The 20,453-nt window shown below is 44.3% G+C and overlaps 1 protein-coding gene across 1 annotated transcript in view; it reads right to left on the minus strand.

Moving 5' to 3' along the window:
- Positions 1-20,453, minus strand: part of LOC142564209 (venom metalloproteinase antarease-like TserMP_B) — a 43,813-nt gene that overhangs the window by 13,005 nt on the left and 10,355 nt on the right. Inside the window, exons 2-6 of the mRNA XM_075675116.1 lie at positions 16,858-16,979; positions 14,113-14,184; positions 13,930-14,060; positions 5,283-5,332; positions 667-775 (exon numbers count right to left, since the gene is read on the minus strand). Coding sequence (XP_075531231.1) covers positions 667-775; positions 5,283-5,332; positions 13,930-14,003 — 233 coding nt within the window. The 5' untranslated portion in view covers positions 14,004-14,060; positions 14,113-14,184; positions 16,858-16,979. The remainder of the gene's footprint in view (positions 1-666; positions 776-5,282; positions 5,333-13,929; positions 14,061-14,112; positions 14,185-16,857; positions 16,980-20,453) is intronic.

The raw sequence follows: 20,453 nt of genomic DNA on the forward strand, positions 1-20,453 counted from the left end.
CCTGTTTAATCTGCCGCGACTAAAGGGTATTGTATGACGTTCCAATTTTGCGAACTTACGCAGAGAAAGGCGCAAAAAGTGCAGCTCAATCTGTGGGTGTGTACGTATAACGGGGAAGAATCCGATATCGGCAAATCACACAACAGGGTGCTCGAGGGCTTCGCGTTGGCTGACCTGACAGTGGCATGGGCGGCATGTGAGGACTTTTTCTCGGGCAGGCATGTGATTATGCCGCTCATCAAGTAGACCCTCCTCAATAAATATGTTATCTGGGAGCTAACCTTCGCGATGAAAATAGGGAAACAATCTTTAATAGGGAAACGATTGCGGTGACCGTTATGCGCCAAGGCCTGCTTCATGAATCTTTTTTGTTCTTTCCTTCGCACGGCTTGTACCGCCGCTGCTGCCGATGCGCGGATGTAAACGCGATCTCATATTGCTTCAAGATGGCTTCCTCCGCTTGTCTTCTCGCGTTCTCTTCGCTCTCGCAGTATTTCAGCCTCCGCTGCGACCCGCATTCGCTCCTTAATTTTTCGCTCCGCCTGTTCGCTAGGATACGCCATCTATGCACGGCGTCGTTCAACACTCTAACGGCCGTCTAAGAGTTGTGCTCTTAAAGATCAAATATCGCCACTCAGAGGTATCACCATTTGCTATGGTACTTACGCATGAGATATTTCGTGGGTGATGGCGAAAGAAGTATCATCATCGTTGTCTCGGTCCGACACAGTCAGCACGTTGTGATCGCCACAAGCTCCTTCAAAATTTGAGCTGCCTGTTTGAAAAACATAGACTGAGAAATATGTTTCCAAATGACCCATAGATAGAGATGTTGGAACTACAGAAATTTGGCTCATATAGGCGTGCGCCTCCTAAATATGTGAGAAGGTTTCTGTCTTATGCGGAGCGAGATTGCATAGGGCAAGAGAATTCACAAGAAAGCAAAGAATCAAACTTGGATAATTTTTCTAGCAGTTCACAACCGTTTCTACAATTATCGTGTGAAAAGTAGAGGTAACTTTAACCATCAAGATAATTGCAGAAAGCGCTAATGGGTTCGCACTCTCCTACACTGCTAGAAAAATTTCGCAACAAACGTTTCACAACCGCTTCTAAAATAAACTGAAGCTGTAATTGAAGCAAAAATAAGCTTTCATTGTACATAGAGAGGAATATTGGAATAAGTGATATATAGCTACACGATGGCGTCTTAAACGCCAATGGCAACAAAATTTCTCTTTCCCAAAATTGGCCACTGAAGACACACATAAGGAGACGCCGCATGCACCTGGTGGATAGCGGCTATAACGTAAGCCCCAACACGTCTCCTGCAAGATTTTTCAGCATGCCGTGAGCAGCTATGCGAGCCGAAAAATATCGGAAACATTGCTCTGCAGACATGAATTCTAAGTTATGCACAACTTCCGGCGAGCTGTAGCTGCGGTATTTTTTTTTAGTTCGCTTTTAAAAATGGGATGCCGGTTGCGAATGTGCATCCCAAATATTTAGGCGTAGGCTGCACTCTAGTCTAGACCATTTTTGCACCCCATCTCGAGCTCACCTAATGACTTCAGGTGAGGACGTCCTGCTTTCCCTCGGGCAGTTCAAAGAAAGGGATATTTATAGCGTTGTGGTTTAAAATGCGATATTGCTCGAGTGCTCGCCGGCTGTCTAAGCATGCAGCCGTGCTGCCACATGCGCAGCAGCACACCCAGCTACCCACTGCCACCCAAATCTGAAGATTTAAGGAGAGCCACACCCCATTCATGAACAGTTTGTGCACATCAAAAGCTTCAGGGCAAAACGACAGCTTTTTGAAAAGCAGGTGCAAAATTGTAATTCGGAGCATTTGTGAGGCTGTTCAAGAGCTAACGCTGAAATTTATATTGCCGTTCCGTCCCCATTTGGACATGTGACTTCAGCGAGTTTTTGACCTTCTGGCAAGAAAGGTGAAAGACAAAATGTTCCATGATTTCTTTGCTTCGATCTAGATGTGCTGCCGGGTTCCGTTTTATGTATAAGTAATGGAACTGCAGTTAAACATCTAATGAGAAAACATATATTCATTAATAAATATCTAATAACTTTCCAAAAAATATTAGGCTATGAGCAGCTTCCAAAGTTAGAGAAATTTGCCGGTGGTTAGAGGTTCAATTTCAATATTACCTGCATTTTGAAATGAGCTTTCTCCAGATTGGAACATTTCAAATCAAGATATGGTGTAACTTCTCTGAAGAATATCTCAGTTATTTGCTTTTATTAGCGAATCAGCTTTGCCATTACAGTTAACTGAAGTTACGAAGTCAAAGTTTAAACGCCAGCAACACGAAACATGAGCGCTCTCTGTACTTTTTAATGGGTTGTTTTATCTCTCATACAGATGTACACTGCAGAGATGTGAACACTGTAGACAAAAGTCAACAGCGGAGTCGTACAACCACATAATTTTGGGTAATGACCTGCTACCATAACGAAGGAACACAGGGGTTTCACAGATCACGTCAACTACCGGTAGACTTTTTGCCTGCTGCAGATAGAATGCGTCAACGAGTAGAACGTCTTCATGCTACAATGATGTGCGCGAAAACCCTTTTACCACAACAGACGTCTAATTTTATTTCAAATTGGTCTACCCGCCCAGACTTGGGGGTGAAATCGAAGTTGTATTTCTAATAGTAAGATAGTTATTTCGCTTCTTTCGTGAACGTTAAGGCAGAATATCCACGAAACTAAATAAAGGGGCATATAATGAAATTCTTAAGTAAAGCGAAATTGAATTATGAGGCTTCAGTAATTACTAATTTCACATACCTAGTAAACAAAGTTTTGTAAGGAAGAAAAAGAGAAAAAAGTCAGAATCGGACGATATTGACCTGCATAGGACAAACGTTACTCTCATTTGACGACAGCACTGTCTGACTCATACGGAGCTGCAAAGACAAGGGTTTCGTGGGGAATACGTCTACTCGTCCGTTTTTGCAAGGGCGATCGGAATTCAAGAGCTGCTGCAGCACCTTCGGTGGAACGTTTGTACGCAACAAAGTCCTATACCGACAAAGAGAAAACCAAGAGAAACCGCTATAATTATAATCTGTCGTTCGAACTCTACGTAATATTTTCCTTGAGTGGTCAATTAGAATACGTATTTATTTGACGGAAGCAAATTCCATATTATGGATAAAGTTTTTAGTGTACGCCCAATACAATAAACTATGTCTGCAAATTCATATTCAATCATAGTTTTTTATTTCCCGGGCCTAAACGCCGACACATGTGGTCATTCCGGCAGTCTCGTTAGAAAGAAAAGAGATCGCTGGGTTGCAGCATGGGGCTACTGTGCTCTGTCAGATGTTAGATACCACTACCAACCGTTCATTTATCTACAGAAGCGGTCCGAAACCAGGCGAGACAAGAACAAATTGCCGATTGCCGATAGACTTCAGAATGAGCCAATAAATTCTTCACAGTAAAATAGCTCAGATTAACAATACGCGCTGGTGCGGGTAGCAGGACTAATGCTTTGCTGGCAGGAAAGCGACGATGAGCACCACCACGCAGCCCAATCAAACCGAAACTTGCGCATTTTAAGGGAGTAGCTCTGCTAGCAATGTGCACAATAGCCAGGCAAGAAACGCCCTGGAAAAATAGCAAAAGTTCACGAAGCTAGGTGGAACCGCTAGCTTCCCACAGTTGAATCCGTTAGAAAAAAGGAGTTCCGGACTGTGCAGGTTTATGTTTACAATTATAACCCTAAATTAAAAAAATCATACTGTGCGAGGAGCATATAGAGAAACACTACTGCAAGTCGGCGCAGCGCACCACTGTAGCAAGGATCAGGGAATGCATGCCAGAATATTAACGCACGAAAAGGATCTCGTAGCAGATGCTCTAACAGTGGTCGAGTTACAGCGTAGTGGTGGGCATAATGTTCTAACAATTCGCAGAGGCAACCGAATGCAGTGCAACATGCGGGCCAACAACTACTCCGCGTAGGGAATAGGCATGTTGCAACGTTGGCACGATAAAAAATGCCGCATATGATAATACCAGTGTACGTACCGTACCGACCATACCAGTGTCCATAATACCAGCGTCGCACTCGGTTGCATCAGCGAATTTTTAGAACACTATGGCCACCGCCACTCTATAACACGACCACTGTTAAAGCAACTGCTACGAGAGCCTTTCGATGCATTGATATTCTGGCATGGAGTCTAAGGTAGTCTAAGGTAAGCGAACAAAAAAAACTCCTTTACATTTATTCATTTACAAATATTGCCGTCTTAGACGAGAGAGTGTAGGAATGTGGCACAGAAATAGGAAACAATACATAAATACATTAAACAATACGATTCCTAGGAAAGCACGTGTGGAGAGGCTGACAAACGGCAAAAGGAACGTCATTGCTAGTTAAACGGTGTACAATTTTGACTATCAGGACCGCCTGCCGATAAGTCTGTCTTTGTATCAGCGGTTCAAGTTATAAGCTAGTGGCGTGCGCTGAAGGTCAGAAGTTACGATCGTATGGATTTACAATGAACCACAGTGTCTTCTTTGGGACAGGTTTTGAGCGGTTGTAAGTCGGATGTACAATGAGGTGGCCAAACAACGGCCGCATACTCAAGCACAAGCCTCACTGGGGACTCATAAACTCCTAGGTAACATTCCTTTGTTGCCGCTCGTATAGTTCTAAGGTAGTCCAATTTTCTAAAAGTACGGTAGGTATTTCTCAATGCCCAATCAAAAGAGTGGATAAATTTATCTTTACGATTATAAGTGCATAGGCTCAGACAAAATAATATGTACGCAAAATATCGGCAGGCAAGCTAATACGCGTGAACACACCTCCCAAGCTACAAGGGGATGCCACGACGAGTGCCTGGATGCTGCAGATCCGACTGAGTCTAGCGGGAATCGTGTGTCCACTTGACTTCATTGTTTCTCTAGCAAAACGCTCTCCTCATTGTTCGCTATGTTCTCATCATACGAGCACGGGCAGCGCACGCGAATTGTTACCGTGGCGACCCTTGCCACACCAACGCATCTCGACCGCTAATAGAATTCTTATCGCAATAAGACGCCGACTCTATTAACACAGATAACTGAACGTCTTAGTGCATAACAAACTTAAGATCGCCGTGCATTTCAAGACACACTGTACTGGGCAGATGAAAGTGAAATTCAGGGTAGCATATATTAGCGGTAAATTCTGGCTCGAGCGCATATACAAGCACACACCGAAGGGTTCGTAGTTCGTGTTTCATTTAAGAAAGAAAACATACCATGTATCTGAGATGTTCCTCCATTCTGGGTCGTTTTACTGAGTGGTTTTCTGCAAAATTAAAGGCAACCAATCGCCAAAAAAATTATATCATACGTGAAAGGACAGATTATCTACGTTCCTAAAATCTGTGTCCTACGCCATGTAATACCTCTTAGTGCAAAGCATTATGCGTCCGTAATATGAGAACTGCATAGCCAGAAATACCGCAGTCTTCTTGCAGTATAGGGCACCTGTCACTTTATTCTCTTGGCTTCAATGGGGTTTCTTTAGTTTATTAATTGCGTTGCTACGGTATTGCGCGTTTGTAAAGTGTTTGGTTCCCTGAAAATATGTTGTAAATACGAGAAAGAAACTTTCGTAGGTCCTGCCCAATTTCTGTTTAATAATATCCGAAGGTTATCAGCAAACCTCAAGGAGAACGACTGCAACATGATGTTGGTGCTGTAAAGACGAACACCATGACATAATGACATTGGTAACGAAGATGACGACCAATGAGGTAGTGCAGATGGTGTAATAGTCACTGCTATTACAGACCGACATGTATAGCGCCTTTCGGGAGGGAAGCAGTTAAGGGTATTCCTTCAATAGTTTTGTAGCCGTGGCGGTGAGGGCCAGCTTGCCTCCGGGCGTCTCGGTGAAATGGAAATGTTAATCGTACAACAGCCAATAACACAGGTTGCAACGCCGTACCGTAGCGGACGTATGCATGGAGTAATAAAATGCGCAGAAATCTTCAACGATTATTTTCAACCTCATCGAATAGCAAGAGCAGACCTACCAATGGAGAAGAGAGAGAAGAGAAAGCAAGGACAGGAAAGGCAAGGAAGTCAACCAGAAGAGCACCCGGTTTGCTAGCTTACACTGGGGGTGAGGGAAAGGTGAATAGAAAGAAGATGAAGTGAAGAAAGAAGAAGAAGTGAGCACTGAGTGCGTGTGGGAGTGACAAAATACGCAGGGGCACTATAATCGTCGCTCAAGCCGGTGCACTTCAAGTATTGCACTAGTGCACGAATCGCTTTTGGTGCCAGGGGCAGGTGGGCCCACGATCCGAGTATCATTGACTCGGTGAACGGTCTTAAGTCCAGTAGGTGTAAGGTTGCCTCCGAAGAGAGAGGCGCTGTACATTGTAGCGTGGGTACGTACACAATAGGTGCTCGATGGTTTCTTCGCGCCCACAGGAGTCGTACATGGGGCTCTCTGCCATTCCCAAACAATAGGACTATGCGTACCCAGGGAGGAATAACGAAAATAACGAAGCAGACACCGTACGAACTCCTGAACTAAAGTTTTCCTTATACTTTAGTCCGACTGCGGAACATCAAACACCGCCAAATCACGAAAACGGCGAAGAGGCCAAATAAGCTAGTCACTTTAAAAAGTAGGACAGGGCGTCATGTGACAACTTTGAAGCCTTGTCAGCAAAAAACAAAAATGGCACGTAGACCCTGGTAATGCGATAAGTATGCGGTAACTTCTGGTGCTGTCGTTTGGTTGCGCCTGCTCAGGTAGTTTCGTCCCGCCATTGGTGAGGTGCGAAGGTGGCGTCTGGAAAGTTAGCAAGACAAAAGTCTCCTTATGGTTATTTATTTAAAAAGCAGCATGTATCTTCCGCGCGATACTTTTCACTTAGTCATGTGCTTGAATTGGGCGAAGATAATTTTCACGGTGGGTCCCCAAATTTTTGGGTAGGGCCAAGTCAATTTCGGGAGTGGGCCCGGTCGAATTTGAGCATGGGTCAATTCAATTTTTGAATTGGGCAAAGTAATTTTTTTTCTATGTGGCCGCGGCGGCCATCGCCTTGGACGTTCATGATGGAATTTCGAAGTTGAAGCACTTAAAGCCACAGCAGGTCCAGCACGGGGTACCTGACGTCATAACTTGGTCACGTGAGTTTTGGTAGCATCGAATTCTAACGCCGGACGCCGGAATTCCCGCTTCATGGGGCACATAATTCGTTGGAGTTAGAATTGCGCAGGTTAAACAACTGTGTCGGAACCGGGAGCACGTGAAACTTTCGAGGCGCAGTTTTTGTTGCCTGACGATTATGTCTGAAGTTTGCTGAATAGCGCTGTCGTTATCTTTTGGCTCTATGCTTGATCAACTTTTGATAAGGCATCTCTGCTGGTCTCATGTTACCGCCTCTCAAATCTGTGCTGAAGAATTCTCTTTTAATAGCCTTCATTGGAGTGCGTTGCTTGAGGTAATTGATACGTTCATGGATTACTCTTTTTTGCACCCGTTGTGAACACAGCCTATGAGAGGCGTCACACAACACGCTAGGGAGCCACAACTTAGAAAAGCCGGTAGAATATTTGCAGGACGCATCGGTTTATTAAGCAGAAGAATTCAAGCTACGCCGCGGTTGATATTATGAGACGTAAGGAACGCGTGGGATAGGCAGACCACGCTCGGACTCATTGCAAGGGTTTGAGACGAGTTCACTGGTGATTCCCCTTACCATGCTGGTTAATGCAAGTCACGCCTTAAAAACTGTACAGTCGTGCGCCAGGTGCCCAGGCCCACGTCCATGCTTCACGGCGGCCCACCTGAAGCAAGGTGCGCGGTGCGGTTAGACGAAAAAAGCCGCTTCCTTCTTATATGTCTGCGATGTCAGGCGCCACTGAAAGTTGTTACGAACCACACAACCCCTTTCCATGCTTAGCAAACATGGGGGACGGAGTAGTTCCCCCCAAGCCACCGCACAAATACACCTGGGAAAGACACAGGTGGTTTGCTTACCCACGGCAGGACTGCTCTTAGCGCACGTTCCCTCCTTGGGGCCTTCGCTAAGGGAGTGCCTGCCATGGACGGCCACCATTGATCAGCGCTCTCCATTGGCGCTGTGCCCCAAACCCCGCCCCACTGATATCTTCCATCGCGCCGACGCGCGTTGGATGGAAGGCACACCAGTTATCGCTGATTCTGGTGCGTAAGGTTTTGTGGTCCTATACCGTAAAACTATTTCAATCTCTTTTCATCCCTATCTCCTGACATCAAGTTTCGGTACCCACCCCGCAATCAGCGGCCGGTAGGCCATAGAGTCTGTGTCAAAACTCCAATCAAACTCTCTCCTATTTTAGAGGAGGAAACTCCTTTAGCTTTCAAAGCGAATAGGATTGCCTAAATTCAGTAGTTGTTGTTTCTACTTCTCTGACAAGAGACAAGGAGCACGCTGAAGTCGGGAGGCCTTCTGGGGAGCACAGTGTGGAGCCCAGTGAAACTGTATAACCGCATGTGGATGGTGGTGCCCGAGCTTGCGATTTGTCTGCTTCTCCTTGCTTAGCCTAAGTTGGCTGGTCAAACATAGCGGCAGGGTGCAACGGAAGCTTAAAAATACCGCCAAAGTGGACCCTAGGAAAGGAAGAGCTGGCAAACCTATCTCGTATGCGTGCCGACGAGGTCGATAACGTTATACAGCAACTCAAAGATATTTGTTATCTGCAAATGAATCTATGCTTGCCAGCGGCTCCCCGGTGCAATCGGCGGGCACCCATCTTCTATTCCTTTCGGAACGCGTCAGTCTCCGGCTATTCAGAAATAATTTTTGTTCGGCACATTAGTCTAACGCGTAATCGTCACTTTGACGCAGTGAGTTCTTTTGTTTTTGGGATTTGCGTGAGAGACAGGTGAATTGGGCGCATACCGAAACCGTTTGGCCAATAGCAGAGGGCTAATGTCAATAATGTCATGGAAGATGAATCGATTTCTTTTTTTTTGGCTGTTAGGTCAAATCATCCATAAGCAGCGTGCGCATATCATATAAGATGGGAGCGTTTTCGAGGTTTTCGTGACGTCGCGTATCAGAAAGGCGAATGGGGGTTGCCCCGTGAACCATTTGACCAATTCTGGATGGCGGATTGCACGAATTGAATAGAAATCTTTGTACTATCTTTACGTTATAACGCCCTTTGTCTTGTGCTATTCTTAGATTAACCTCGGATAACTTAGACTAGTAAAGGTAAAAGACGTTAATCAGTGCTTCTGGAAACAATATGGGCATTCCAGAGGTCAAAACAAAAGTCTAAATTCTGTAGACACAGCATCAACCAGTATTGAAATTCCGCTTTTTCGGAGCAAGAAATGTTGGCCAAAGGGACATGTTTGGGAGAAAACATTAGCGTTAGAGACACCCCGGTCATGTACTAATTGCGGCCATGTTGTCCCTGCAATCTTCCTAATCTCATCGGCCCACCTACATTTTTGCCGCCCCCTGCTTCGCTTCCCTTCCCTTGGAATACAGTTCGTAACCCTTAATGACCATCGGTTATTTTCCCTCCTCCTTACATGTCCTCCCCATGCCCACTTTTTTCTTTGATATCAACTAAGATGTTATTATCTCACGTTTGATCCCTCACCCAACCTGCTATTCTCTTATCCCTTAACGTTACACCCATCATTCTTCTTTCTATAGCGTCTTGCGTTGTCCTCTATTTAAGTAGGACCTTTTTCGTAAACCTCCAGGTTTCTGCTCCGTACGTCAGTACTGGTAAGACAGCTGTTTTACACTTTTTTCTTGATAGCTAGCGGCAACCTGCTGTTCATGATCTGAGAATGCCTTCCAAATGCACCTCAACCCATTCTTATTCTTCTGATTATTTCAGTCTGATGATCCGGATCCGCGGTCATTGTCTGCCCTAAGTAGATGTATTCCCTTACCACTTCCAGTGCCTCGCTACCTATCGTAAACTGCTGTTCTCTCCCGAGACAGTCAAACATTACTTTAGTTTTTTTGCAGGTTAATTTTTAGACCCACCCTTCTGCTTTGCCTCTACAGGTCAGAGAGCATGCATTGCAGTTGGTTCCCTGAATGACTAAGCAAGGCAATATTATCAGCGAGTCACAAGTTTCTAAGATATTCTCCGTTAACTCTTATCCCCAATTCTTCCCCACCCAGGTCTCTGAATATATCCTGTAAACACGCTGTGAACAGCATTGGCGGGATTTTATCTCCCTGCCTGACTCCTTTCTTTATGGGGATTTTGTTGCTTTCTTTATGGAGGACTACGGTGGCTGTGGAGCCGCTATAGATATCTTTCAGTATTTTTACATACGGCTCATCTACACCCTGATTCCGCAATGCCTCCATGACTGCTGAGGTTTCGACTGCATCAAACGCTTTCTCGTAATCAATGAAAGCTATATATAAGGTGTTGGTTATATTCCGCACATTTCTCTATCACCTGATGAAAGTGTGAATATGGTCTATTGTTTAGTAGCTTTTCCGGAATCCCTCCCTAATCTATTCCATCTGAATCGTATCTTCCCAGATAAGCACAAGGACGACACGTGTAAATTGTGCCAGGAAGGACAAGCAACTCTCAAACACATGCTGTGGGAGTGCAACATAGTTATAGGAGGGATGGCAGTTACTCCGGAGACCCTGTCATCGAGGTGGGCTATCGGTCGGCGCAGCTCAGACCTCGGAATCCAGATGTGGGCAGTGCAGCAAGCCGGTGAGGCGGCGTTGGGGCAGTGCCTTGACGTTCCCCGGTGGGAGACCTGAGCCCTGGTCGCGTTAAACCTTGCCGGACGTACAAGACAGCTGTATCCATATATCAATTTACGGAATCCTCCCAGGTCCTTTGGTAGACGTAAGTCTAAAATGTTACTGATTCTTTTCCCGATTACTTTTGTAAATACTTTGTAGGCAACGTACAGTAAGCTGATCGGACTATAATTTTTCAAGGCTCTGGCGTCCCCTTTCTTATGGATTAGGATTACGTTAGCGTTCTTCCAAGATTCCGGTACGCTCGAGGTCATCAGGCATTGCGTATATAGGGTGGCCTGTTTTTGAAAACCATCTGCCCACCATCCTTCAACAAATCTGCTGTTGCCTGATGCTCCCCAGCTGTCATCCTCCTTTGCATAGTTCCTAAGGCTTTCTTTACTTCTTCCGGCGTTACTTGTGGGATTTCAAATTCCCCTAGATTATTATTTCTTCCAGTGGCGTCATGGGTGCCACTGGTACTGTATAAATCTCTACAAAACTCCTCAGCCACATAAACTATCTCATCCATATTAGCAATGATATTGCCAGCTTTGTCTCTTAGTGCGTACATCTGATTCTTGCCTTTTACTTGTTTCTCATTCACTGCTTTTAGGCTTCCTCCGTTCCTGAGAGCACGTTCAATTCTTTCCATATTCTACTTCCCTATGTCAGCTGTCTTAGGCTTGTTGAATAAATTGGAAAATTCTTCCTGTTCTATTGTATCTGTAGGGTAAGAGGCTTTCATAAATTGGTGTGCCTTGATCAGATCTTTCGCCTCCTTAGACAGCTTACTACTTTGATAGCTTCTTATGTATATACAATCGTAAAGGGAAAATGAAAATAGAATGGGGCCTGATAATTGTATGACGCCGACTGTGTGACGATGACGGCAAAACGACAAGTGCATGGAATGACCACGACGCCTCCACGAGGATGGTATGACAACGGATGTATGAAGATGACCGCATGCGGACGAGGCGATGTCAAAAAAGGCATGACAACTGTGTGAGGACGATAGCATGAAGACCATAGCGCGAAAAGTACTGTGTCACGATGGCTATATAACGACGATGGTGGGACGATGACGGCATGAGGAAAGCCAAAAGGCGAAGCTGGAATCATGAGAATGGAACGAGCACGACGGGATCATGATGATGCTATGGCAACTAATGCATCATGACGGTTTGACGACGACGGTACGCCGAGAGTCGGATGAGAAAGCTTCAATAACGAAGCAATAACTAAGTGGGCATGACGACCCGAAGGGCGAACCTACTGCTTCAAACTATTACCCAATTTGGGCTAGTGTGTCCGCGCAGAAGGCGAGACGAGGGCAGCATGTCGACAGCCATAACACGAAGCTGTAATGACAATGAGATAACGTCCAACCGGAGATCACGACCCCGTGTGTATACTTAGTGATCCAATCTGTTAGACATTTGGGGCTACTTAGTCTTAGAAAGCTCGGTGACGGCGGCATGACGACAGTCAGATGACGATGCTGGAAATAACCGATAGCTGGACCACGACGGCATCGCGACGATAGCAGGACAACAGATATACGACAGCGGCTGTTTGACGTCGGCGTAAGGCAAGGATAGCTTGGCGCTGCGGCTGAATAACCGGATTGAATGAGAACCAAAATAATTGCGATGGAATGAGAAAGACGGAATTACGTCGATTGAACAACCACTGCCCATGAAAAAGGCGGCATGACAACGATGAGATGAGGTTCCTGAAGAGACGACTGGGGTAAAACGACAGCGAGACGACGACGGCATGACGATGGTATTACGGTGACTGTGGGAAGACGATTGCCTGACCATGCTATGACAAGAGCCGAATCATGAAGCTGGATTGATGATGATAGAACTATCATGCCTGCCTCACGACGATGGTATGACGATCAATGGATGGTGACTCTGAGACGAAGAAGGCGTAATGACGACGGCATGATGAAAATTCGATGAGAAAACATGCACAAATACGATGCAACGACCATGATGGCATCACGGCCGCGAGCACACACCTAGTGGCCCAAACTATTAGACAACTTGGGCTGATGAATTGGCGCAGCAAGCGTGACGTCTAGGTAATTAAGAAACGGAGATGACTAAGCTATAAGGCGAGGATATAATGACTACCATGGCGCAACAACCACAAATGCACACCTTGTAGCCCAAGCTTGCCGACTACATGAGTTACTGAGTAAGCGTAAGTGGCTATATAGATAGATAGATAGATAGATAGATAGATAGATAGATAGATAGGTAGATAGATAGATAGAGGGATAGATAGATAGATAGATGGATAGATAGATAGATAGATAGATAGATAGATAGATAGATAGGTAGATAAATAGACAAATAGATAGATAGATAGATAGATAGATAGATAGATAGATAGATAGATAGATAGATAGATAGATAGATAGATAGATAGATAGATTAGAAAATGCCCGAAGCAGGCAGAGAACGCTAAAGACATTAAAATATTTGCTGCTTACTTAAGGGCGACATACACTATTTCTGCGAAATACATGAAAGCGCATCAAATTTGGTGCAACAGACAGCAAATAAAAGAATCAGTTCCTACCAATAGATATAGGAGCTCCTGTGTTATTGAGTCCTCCAATTGTGGTGTCACTGATCATATTTGTCTACATGTGCCTCAACATGGTTCTTCAGAAAGCGGCGAAGTTTCCAGACATTCTGATGACGTTACCAGTTTTCGAAAACGTATAGAAAGATGTGTCAGGATAACATACATGTTGCCGAACCAATCAATGAGTCATGAACTACCAAAATTTTCGCGGTAATTGAATAAAGACGTAAGAATCTGTGCAATATTGCCTCTCTACTCAGGCGAGTTATGTAATCTTTCTTTGTCCTTACACTCTGTGCTGGTGAGCTGTCGTAGTATTTCTAGGAGAGATGGAGCGGCTGCGACACCGTCTTATGCAATCTTTTTAGTGTGACAAAATGGCTATATTTGTGATTACGTAATGCGCTTGAAATTACTACGAAATCTTGTTGCCATTGGCAGCCCTAGCCTTGGCTATCCCCAAAAAAGGACGCGCACTTGAACAATTGTTGCTATAATTATATTCTTGTTGACCAGGAAAAAAAGAAGAATCAATGAAATAATTGCTCACCCTGTCAAAAGAAGCAGCAAATCCGATCCCCACATTAGCGGGTATTGCTCCGCATATTTAACTAGCTTGTCCATCGTTTCTTCGGAGCTAACATCGCCGTTTGGGGCGAATTCCAAATAGTCTTCCTGTCCCTGCAATGTTCGTTTCATTATATAACGCTATATGCACGTTTATTTCACTTACCTCATAATAACACTGAAGTCCTGTTAAAGTAATAGATCCAGGATGCCGGAGTGTCCTCAGCAACGGGTTTGCCTACGAGCAAGTAGTCCCATGAAAAATGCCTTAAAATATGAACCAAATAATTTAGAACGTGCCATAAATTGAGACTTCTTAAATATTTGGGCATGGTCCTTGCACTTGCATAAGTAAAGAGGCAAAGGAACCAGTCAGGATAGATTCTCAGTGGCATGGTGTCTGAGCTGCTGATGGCCAAGATACGTAGAAGTAAGGAGACGAGATATGGCCATAAGATACCGGTGTTTTGCTAGCATTAGTGTATGTGTGAAATGGGGTATTATTTTTGTTATACTTTATTATGTAAATAGTCATAATTATTTAAGCAAATGAATAAAAATGTTTCAAATTACCCCAGTTTTTCAGATACCTTTATGGACACCTTTTAAGGTTCTTTTTCTGTAATTGTAGAGCGTCATATTCCACTGGAACCTACGCAGTGCTCTCAGTCGACATGAAAGTGCTTCATTGAACTTTGGATCATAGTCTGTCTCGCATCTATAGTGGCGCATGCCGGCATAAAAGATGTTCACTAAAAAAGTATCACTTTTGCCCGAGAGGCGACGCATCGATTGCGATCACAAATTGTCACCGAGCCATAAGAACTAAGGGTAGTGCTTTTATTGGCCGTATCTAGTCGTTAATCATTCGCTTACCAACTAAATTAATAACCGTGGTATCAGCGCGCAGAGCAAACTTGAACTAATCCCATTCAATGACGGCTGAAGCTCGCTTTTAAAACGCTGCCGTGAGGAAACGCGGCAGCAACAGCGAGCGAAGTAACCTTCCGAGTGTTTATCGCTTCAACGAAAATTGAGCGCCAAGGACGCACAGAACAAACAAAGCTAGAAGCCCTCCACGCACTTAGACTCTACCCCCAACGCCAATCGCTCTCAAGACACAGCCGTTCGACCGTGCATGGCCACCGCATATGCAGTTGAAGTTCTATGCATGCATGCATACATGCATGCATTGCTAGTCTCTGGAAAATACGTGAGCTGTCTCAAGAATGCTAACATTTTAACAGAAAATATAGATAAAATTTATAGGTCAACAGGCTAAGAGCATAGGAAACGGCAAGTCACCGGGGTAGCGCATATCAAATTGAAAAAAAAATTATTGGGCTGACAAAATATTGTTCGTCATTTCCAGGCATGAAGTTCGATGAAATTCAAAGTATAGTTTGGTGTTATGAGCGCTAACGCCATTGAACGTCATGCTTTATTCTACTGCTTGTTATGTTTGCCTACGTAAATGATTATGCAAATATGTAGCGACATGTATCTAAATTGCGTGGAATCGAGATGAGCATACTGAAATATTTTGTGGCTCAATTCACGTGTTACATTGATGCAAAATAGATTAGTGATAGAATTATAGGCCGCCCAAGCAATTCAGTGGTGATGATGAGAATTTTTTTTCTTTGCTGTGTGACTGGACCAACCTAAGAATAACAAGGTGCTCCCTGCTTTGCCAATAAATTCTCTTTGGTAGAGTGAAATATTCGAGATGTAAACAGTGTTCGAACAAGTGCAAGTAAATATTTGTTTATTCTGTGTTCGTAATGTGTCGTAGTCCTTTAAACGTTATTATGAAACCTAAGGTGTTTTCATCTCGTATACATGGAGGAAGCAATGGTTCTGCTGACCCTAAAACAACGATTTAGTTCTGCGTGCTCTAGCACGCGTCAAAATCATCTATTGCCGTTTGTAGGGACTGGTGTGCTATCAGCCAGGCTAACATCTCATGTATACTAAGGAAGTTTTTCTTCCTCTCTCGTCGTTTACGTTGTGCAAAACGAGAACAAGGTAAAACTGGAGCCTTGTTCTCGTTTTGCTCATCGTCTTGAATTTCTATCTTCCGCCTTCCCCGTACTCTCCTTGTCTTGATACCTCAGACAACGATTCACGAAGCGCTTTTGGCTCGATAATATTGGTGCAGTACTTCTGCTGAATATTCTAGCGTTGTGTGTCCGGTTTGTCGGCCTCAGGTTTTCTAGTGAAAAAAATTTCTTAAGCACTTCTTCGCGCACTTGAAAATGTACACCTTGAGGAAACGCTTTTCCCTATAAAGGCTTAGTGCCTAGAGCTGTGCATTGTAGGCATATGCGCTCTGTTGTTTGAATCAATTGTATAGAATCTTTTTTTCCGCAATATAATGAGTTTGCAGTGAGCGCTTGCTCAATTTCTATCTGGGTTCACGTATGCTGTCCCTTTCTTCGCATTAGGGAAGTAATTCCTTATGGCAAACATCTCTGATAAAAAAAAACGATGCTCAGTTCTCGCACAAGTTTTCTTTTCTTCCTATATTTGTGTACAACTAATTATTGATCAAGTTACAATAAATTGGAATATGGTATAAAATCATCTTTTGTGAAAGTGTGACAAAAAATATCTCAAAAAGGTTTTCGTTTCTTCGAGAAGATATGTACTCTAGAATGGCTTGAGGTGCTCGGCGTATTTCTGCGTAAATTTACAAGGCTACACAGAAAGAGCATGGACACAAATCTTTTTCTATATTTGCACCAATCATGATTATCCACCTACTGCTAAAAATTGAGAGCTGCATTTATGGAGCATGCAACGGCTCTGTACACGTTTACTGCGAAAACAAAGATATTTATCTTTACCGTTCCAAAAAATAATTGAGAGATAGAGACGTATTATGAATTAAGATATAGTTTGTACTTGCCAGAGTGATAAGTTTTTCAACATGTTTCTTGACTTTCGCGTGGTTGTTGCCGAAGCGCTGTGTAAGCGTATGGTCAGCAATAACGAATAGTTCTATATTGAATTCTTGTAACGAGTCGTCGTCTGTGGACGAGGTTAAGAAGAACGCAATCAAGACAAAATAAGTCGTATACATTTACACATATAGCTCACATTAAGGTCCAGGACCATCTGTTCAAGCAAAACATTCTATTTTGAATAAAAGAAGCAAGCAGTCCTTTTAAGTTATATATGACTTCGTATTTTTGAGATTCAATTAAGTGGCATGAAAACTAGTTATCCCAAGAGCTATATTGTCGGTTAGATTGATGGAAAGCAGGTCTGCGTAAAATAATGCCCCGGTAAAATGAACTTCAATGGTCTGATCTGGTTAGCGTCACACATGTGGATAAAAACAAGAAACAAGAATTTTGAAAGAGGAGCCCGCATCCGCATGTCGTGAGCATTTTAACAACTAACTACACGGCATTGCAGATGAGCACAGGAAGATTCCTTTTTTGACACTCATAACTATGTATTATTATTTGATGATTGAGAACAGCCTATTGCAAGCAGGGTAACTGCTTGACGAAATATTGGCCAACGTTGGTGGCATAGACCTAAGCATCCTGCAAAAAAGTGACGATATGATATATATGCTTGCTTTTGTCTGGTGAAACTTCAGACCCACGTTTTCTTGATCTTTCTTTTTCTCTCAATGCAATGCCCCATCGAACCTAATTTCTGTACACAAAATGATATATGCGCCCGGCTAGCCACCTGTTCCTTGAAAACTTAGTTGGCTTAACATTAAAGATAGGAATAACACTTGCGTAATCATTTTGCGGCTTCGGGTAAATGCTACAGTATATTGTGCATAAATAACACAGACGTGCGGTTCACAATACTGGTCGGTCCTATAAGCCATTCAAAGCGTGGTGCAGATCAAGCAGCCAACGCCACATTCATTATCTTCTCTCACCACAACGTGCAGGTCGGAGCATTTGTTGCTGGCGGAATGTTTTCCTTTGAAATCAGGGAAATGAACACGGTTACTTGTAATCGGGCATGCCAGTGGATCGGCTTCCACCGTGTAGATAGGCAGGCGCGAATAGCTGCATGTTGCGGAGTTGAGCTCATTAGTGAGCCGAGCTGCTCCCAACGTGCGTAACAAAGTGCTAGGTGCGTCTTTCGTGTGACTGCTATGAAAGGGCCGAATCAAGGAAATTGTGTCAGGCTCTGGTCCAGACGCGTGCGATTCTTTCTGTGAGAGCAGTCACTATTAATGCCGTTCTCAACGCACACATGGGCTCTATTAAACGGCGTGGGGGTCACCCGCAAGCGAAGAGAAACGGGTGATTCTGACCCCAAGTGGACTTGGTTACGAAATTTTACTCACAACACAGAGACAAAATGAACGCGTGCATAGAGGCACCTGATTAAAAGCATTTGGTTGCCGGTGGCGACCATGTATTATGCAGTGCCGAATGTCTCCATTGTCAACTGAGGAATGCCTTGTTTGCGCAAAAGTATTACGCGGCATTCTGCTTCGTAGTATTTCAGAGCACCTGCAATGAATAAGATGTGTTCTTTTGGACTATGCAATTCATTTTTCCTGAGAATGCATATGATATATGTGCATTGTCCTCGCCACCATCGTAATTTATATGCTTTACTTAGGAATGGGAACCTACATTGAGAACTGAGCTGAAAGAAGTGGCAGTAGACGAGGTTCATCGTTTTGATAGTAAGCACTCGCACGAAGAATGTTGTACAAATCGGACAATTACTTTTGTACCTACTCTGAATACCAAAAAAATTCAAAACTAGCTTCACCATGAATGTCAGCGGTAATGCGTTTACCATTGAATCAATTTAGCAACATAAAGTACTGTGCCCGTCAAAACAATTCTACATGAAGCATAAACTTCAGTGGTACTCCTCCCTGGGGCTTCCCTAGGAACACTCGATATAGCAGCGCTGGCTCGAAGAATGTACGTGGCCTCTGAAATTCAGGGTGCCTAATAGCGGGGCGAATGCTGAGGAACACGTAATGCGCCAGCCGGGCTGCTCCATCTTGCTACATTCTACACACGCTGCGCCATCGTGCGGCACCGCTGGAGTCAACGCGTGGCTTCCGAGACAAAAAACATGGGAGGCCGGTGCGTGTGAACGCTGAGCATCGTACTCTCGCTTCCCACATACCCAATGTAGCATACACTGTGACGCTAGTGAGTGATAGGTTCTTTGAAGAGCGACACGTACCCACTGCAATAGCGGCGCTACTCGCCAAAGTTTTGGTGTGAAATACGTTCATTGAAGTGAGGCACCTACCCGTTTCCACAGTGGCGCAGTCTTCTAAACCGCAGGGTGGCTGTCCTTGTGGTACTCGTGTGATGTTGGCTCGATTCCGCTGAGCGTTGCAAAAGTGTTGAGGATATTTTTGTCATTGTTGGGCTACACGCAAACATTGGCAGGTACACAACGACCTAGGTTCTCATCTATGAGGGTGAAGATTAGCACACACCCGCCACGGTGGCTTATCGGCTATGGTGTCGTACTACTAAGCACGAGGCCGCGTAAGTAAACCCCGGTAGATGCGGCCACAATTCGATAGGGGCAAAATGCAAAAACGTCCCTGTCCCAGGCATTGGGCGCACGCTCAATATCCCTTCGTGGTGAAAATTAAACTTAAGTCCCCCACATGGCGTGCTTCAGGCCCGAATAATGGCTTTGGCGCATAGAACCCCACATTTTAATTCTATTCAATAATAAAAAGAATTGATTGGCACGTTTCCTGTACTCTAAGTCCGCGTCATAGAGTTTCATTGAATACCGCCATATTAAGCCATGTCGGTGGGAACAAGCTTTGTTGAAGAGCGGTCCAATTGCACACATTGTCACACACTGAGTGATTCATGTTGCTCCAACCATCGGTTTCGAACCCTGTTCCCTCAAAAAAGTTGTTCGAAGCCGTAACTGTTCAACCATTCACTACGCACTGTCCCAGAACCAATAATGCAGTAACCCTCGGAAAGTTTGTGAAGTACTGTAAAAATGCTCGCGCATATAAAAGAGGATGGCGTTATTGCACTGACCATGTTTTGGAAAGAGCATAGAGTGCTGGAAGCATGGTTCCGTTAACACGATCAGTCGTTCAGGAGGAGAGAGAGATAGGGATTTGTTATGAGAGTAAAGCTGAGAGGTCGGTCTCAGTCAATGTTCGGACTTGCTACTCGGCGTTGGGGTAAGGGATATTGGTGAAGTAGAAAGAATAGAGAATACGTTGATAATGAGGATGAAGATGGTGAAAATCTTGCATGCTTCACAACTATTCAAAGTCTGTTGTCCAGTCCGCTCTCATACGAAAATTTGTTGACAGCCTTTAGACTATCAGGCTGATGACGAGCATCAGGCTAGGGTTCCTATAGAAACTTTTCAGTTAATGGTGCAACGAAAATTTTGACAAGACGTCAGACAGCGACTTTTCTCTGTTAATGAAATCGGGCGTAGATGCACAAGAGGTGCTGTTTCGTGTGAGGAATACCGCATTGCTCACAATTCGGACTGTCCGCCCGG

The sequence above is a fragment of the Dermacentor variabilis genome, chromosome 11 (assembly GCF_050947875.1).
Source record: "Dermacentor variabilis isolate Ectoservices chromosome 11, ASM5094787v1, whole genome shotgun sequence".
Lineage (NCBI taxonomy): Eukaryota > Metazoa > Arthropoda > Arachnida > Ixodida > Ixodidae > Dermacentor > Dermacentor variabilis.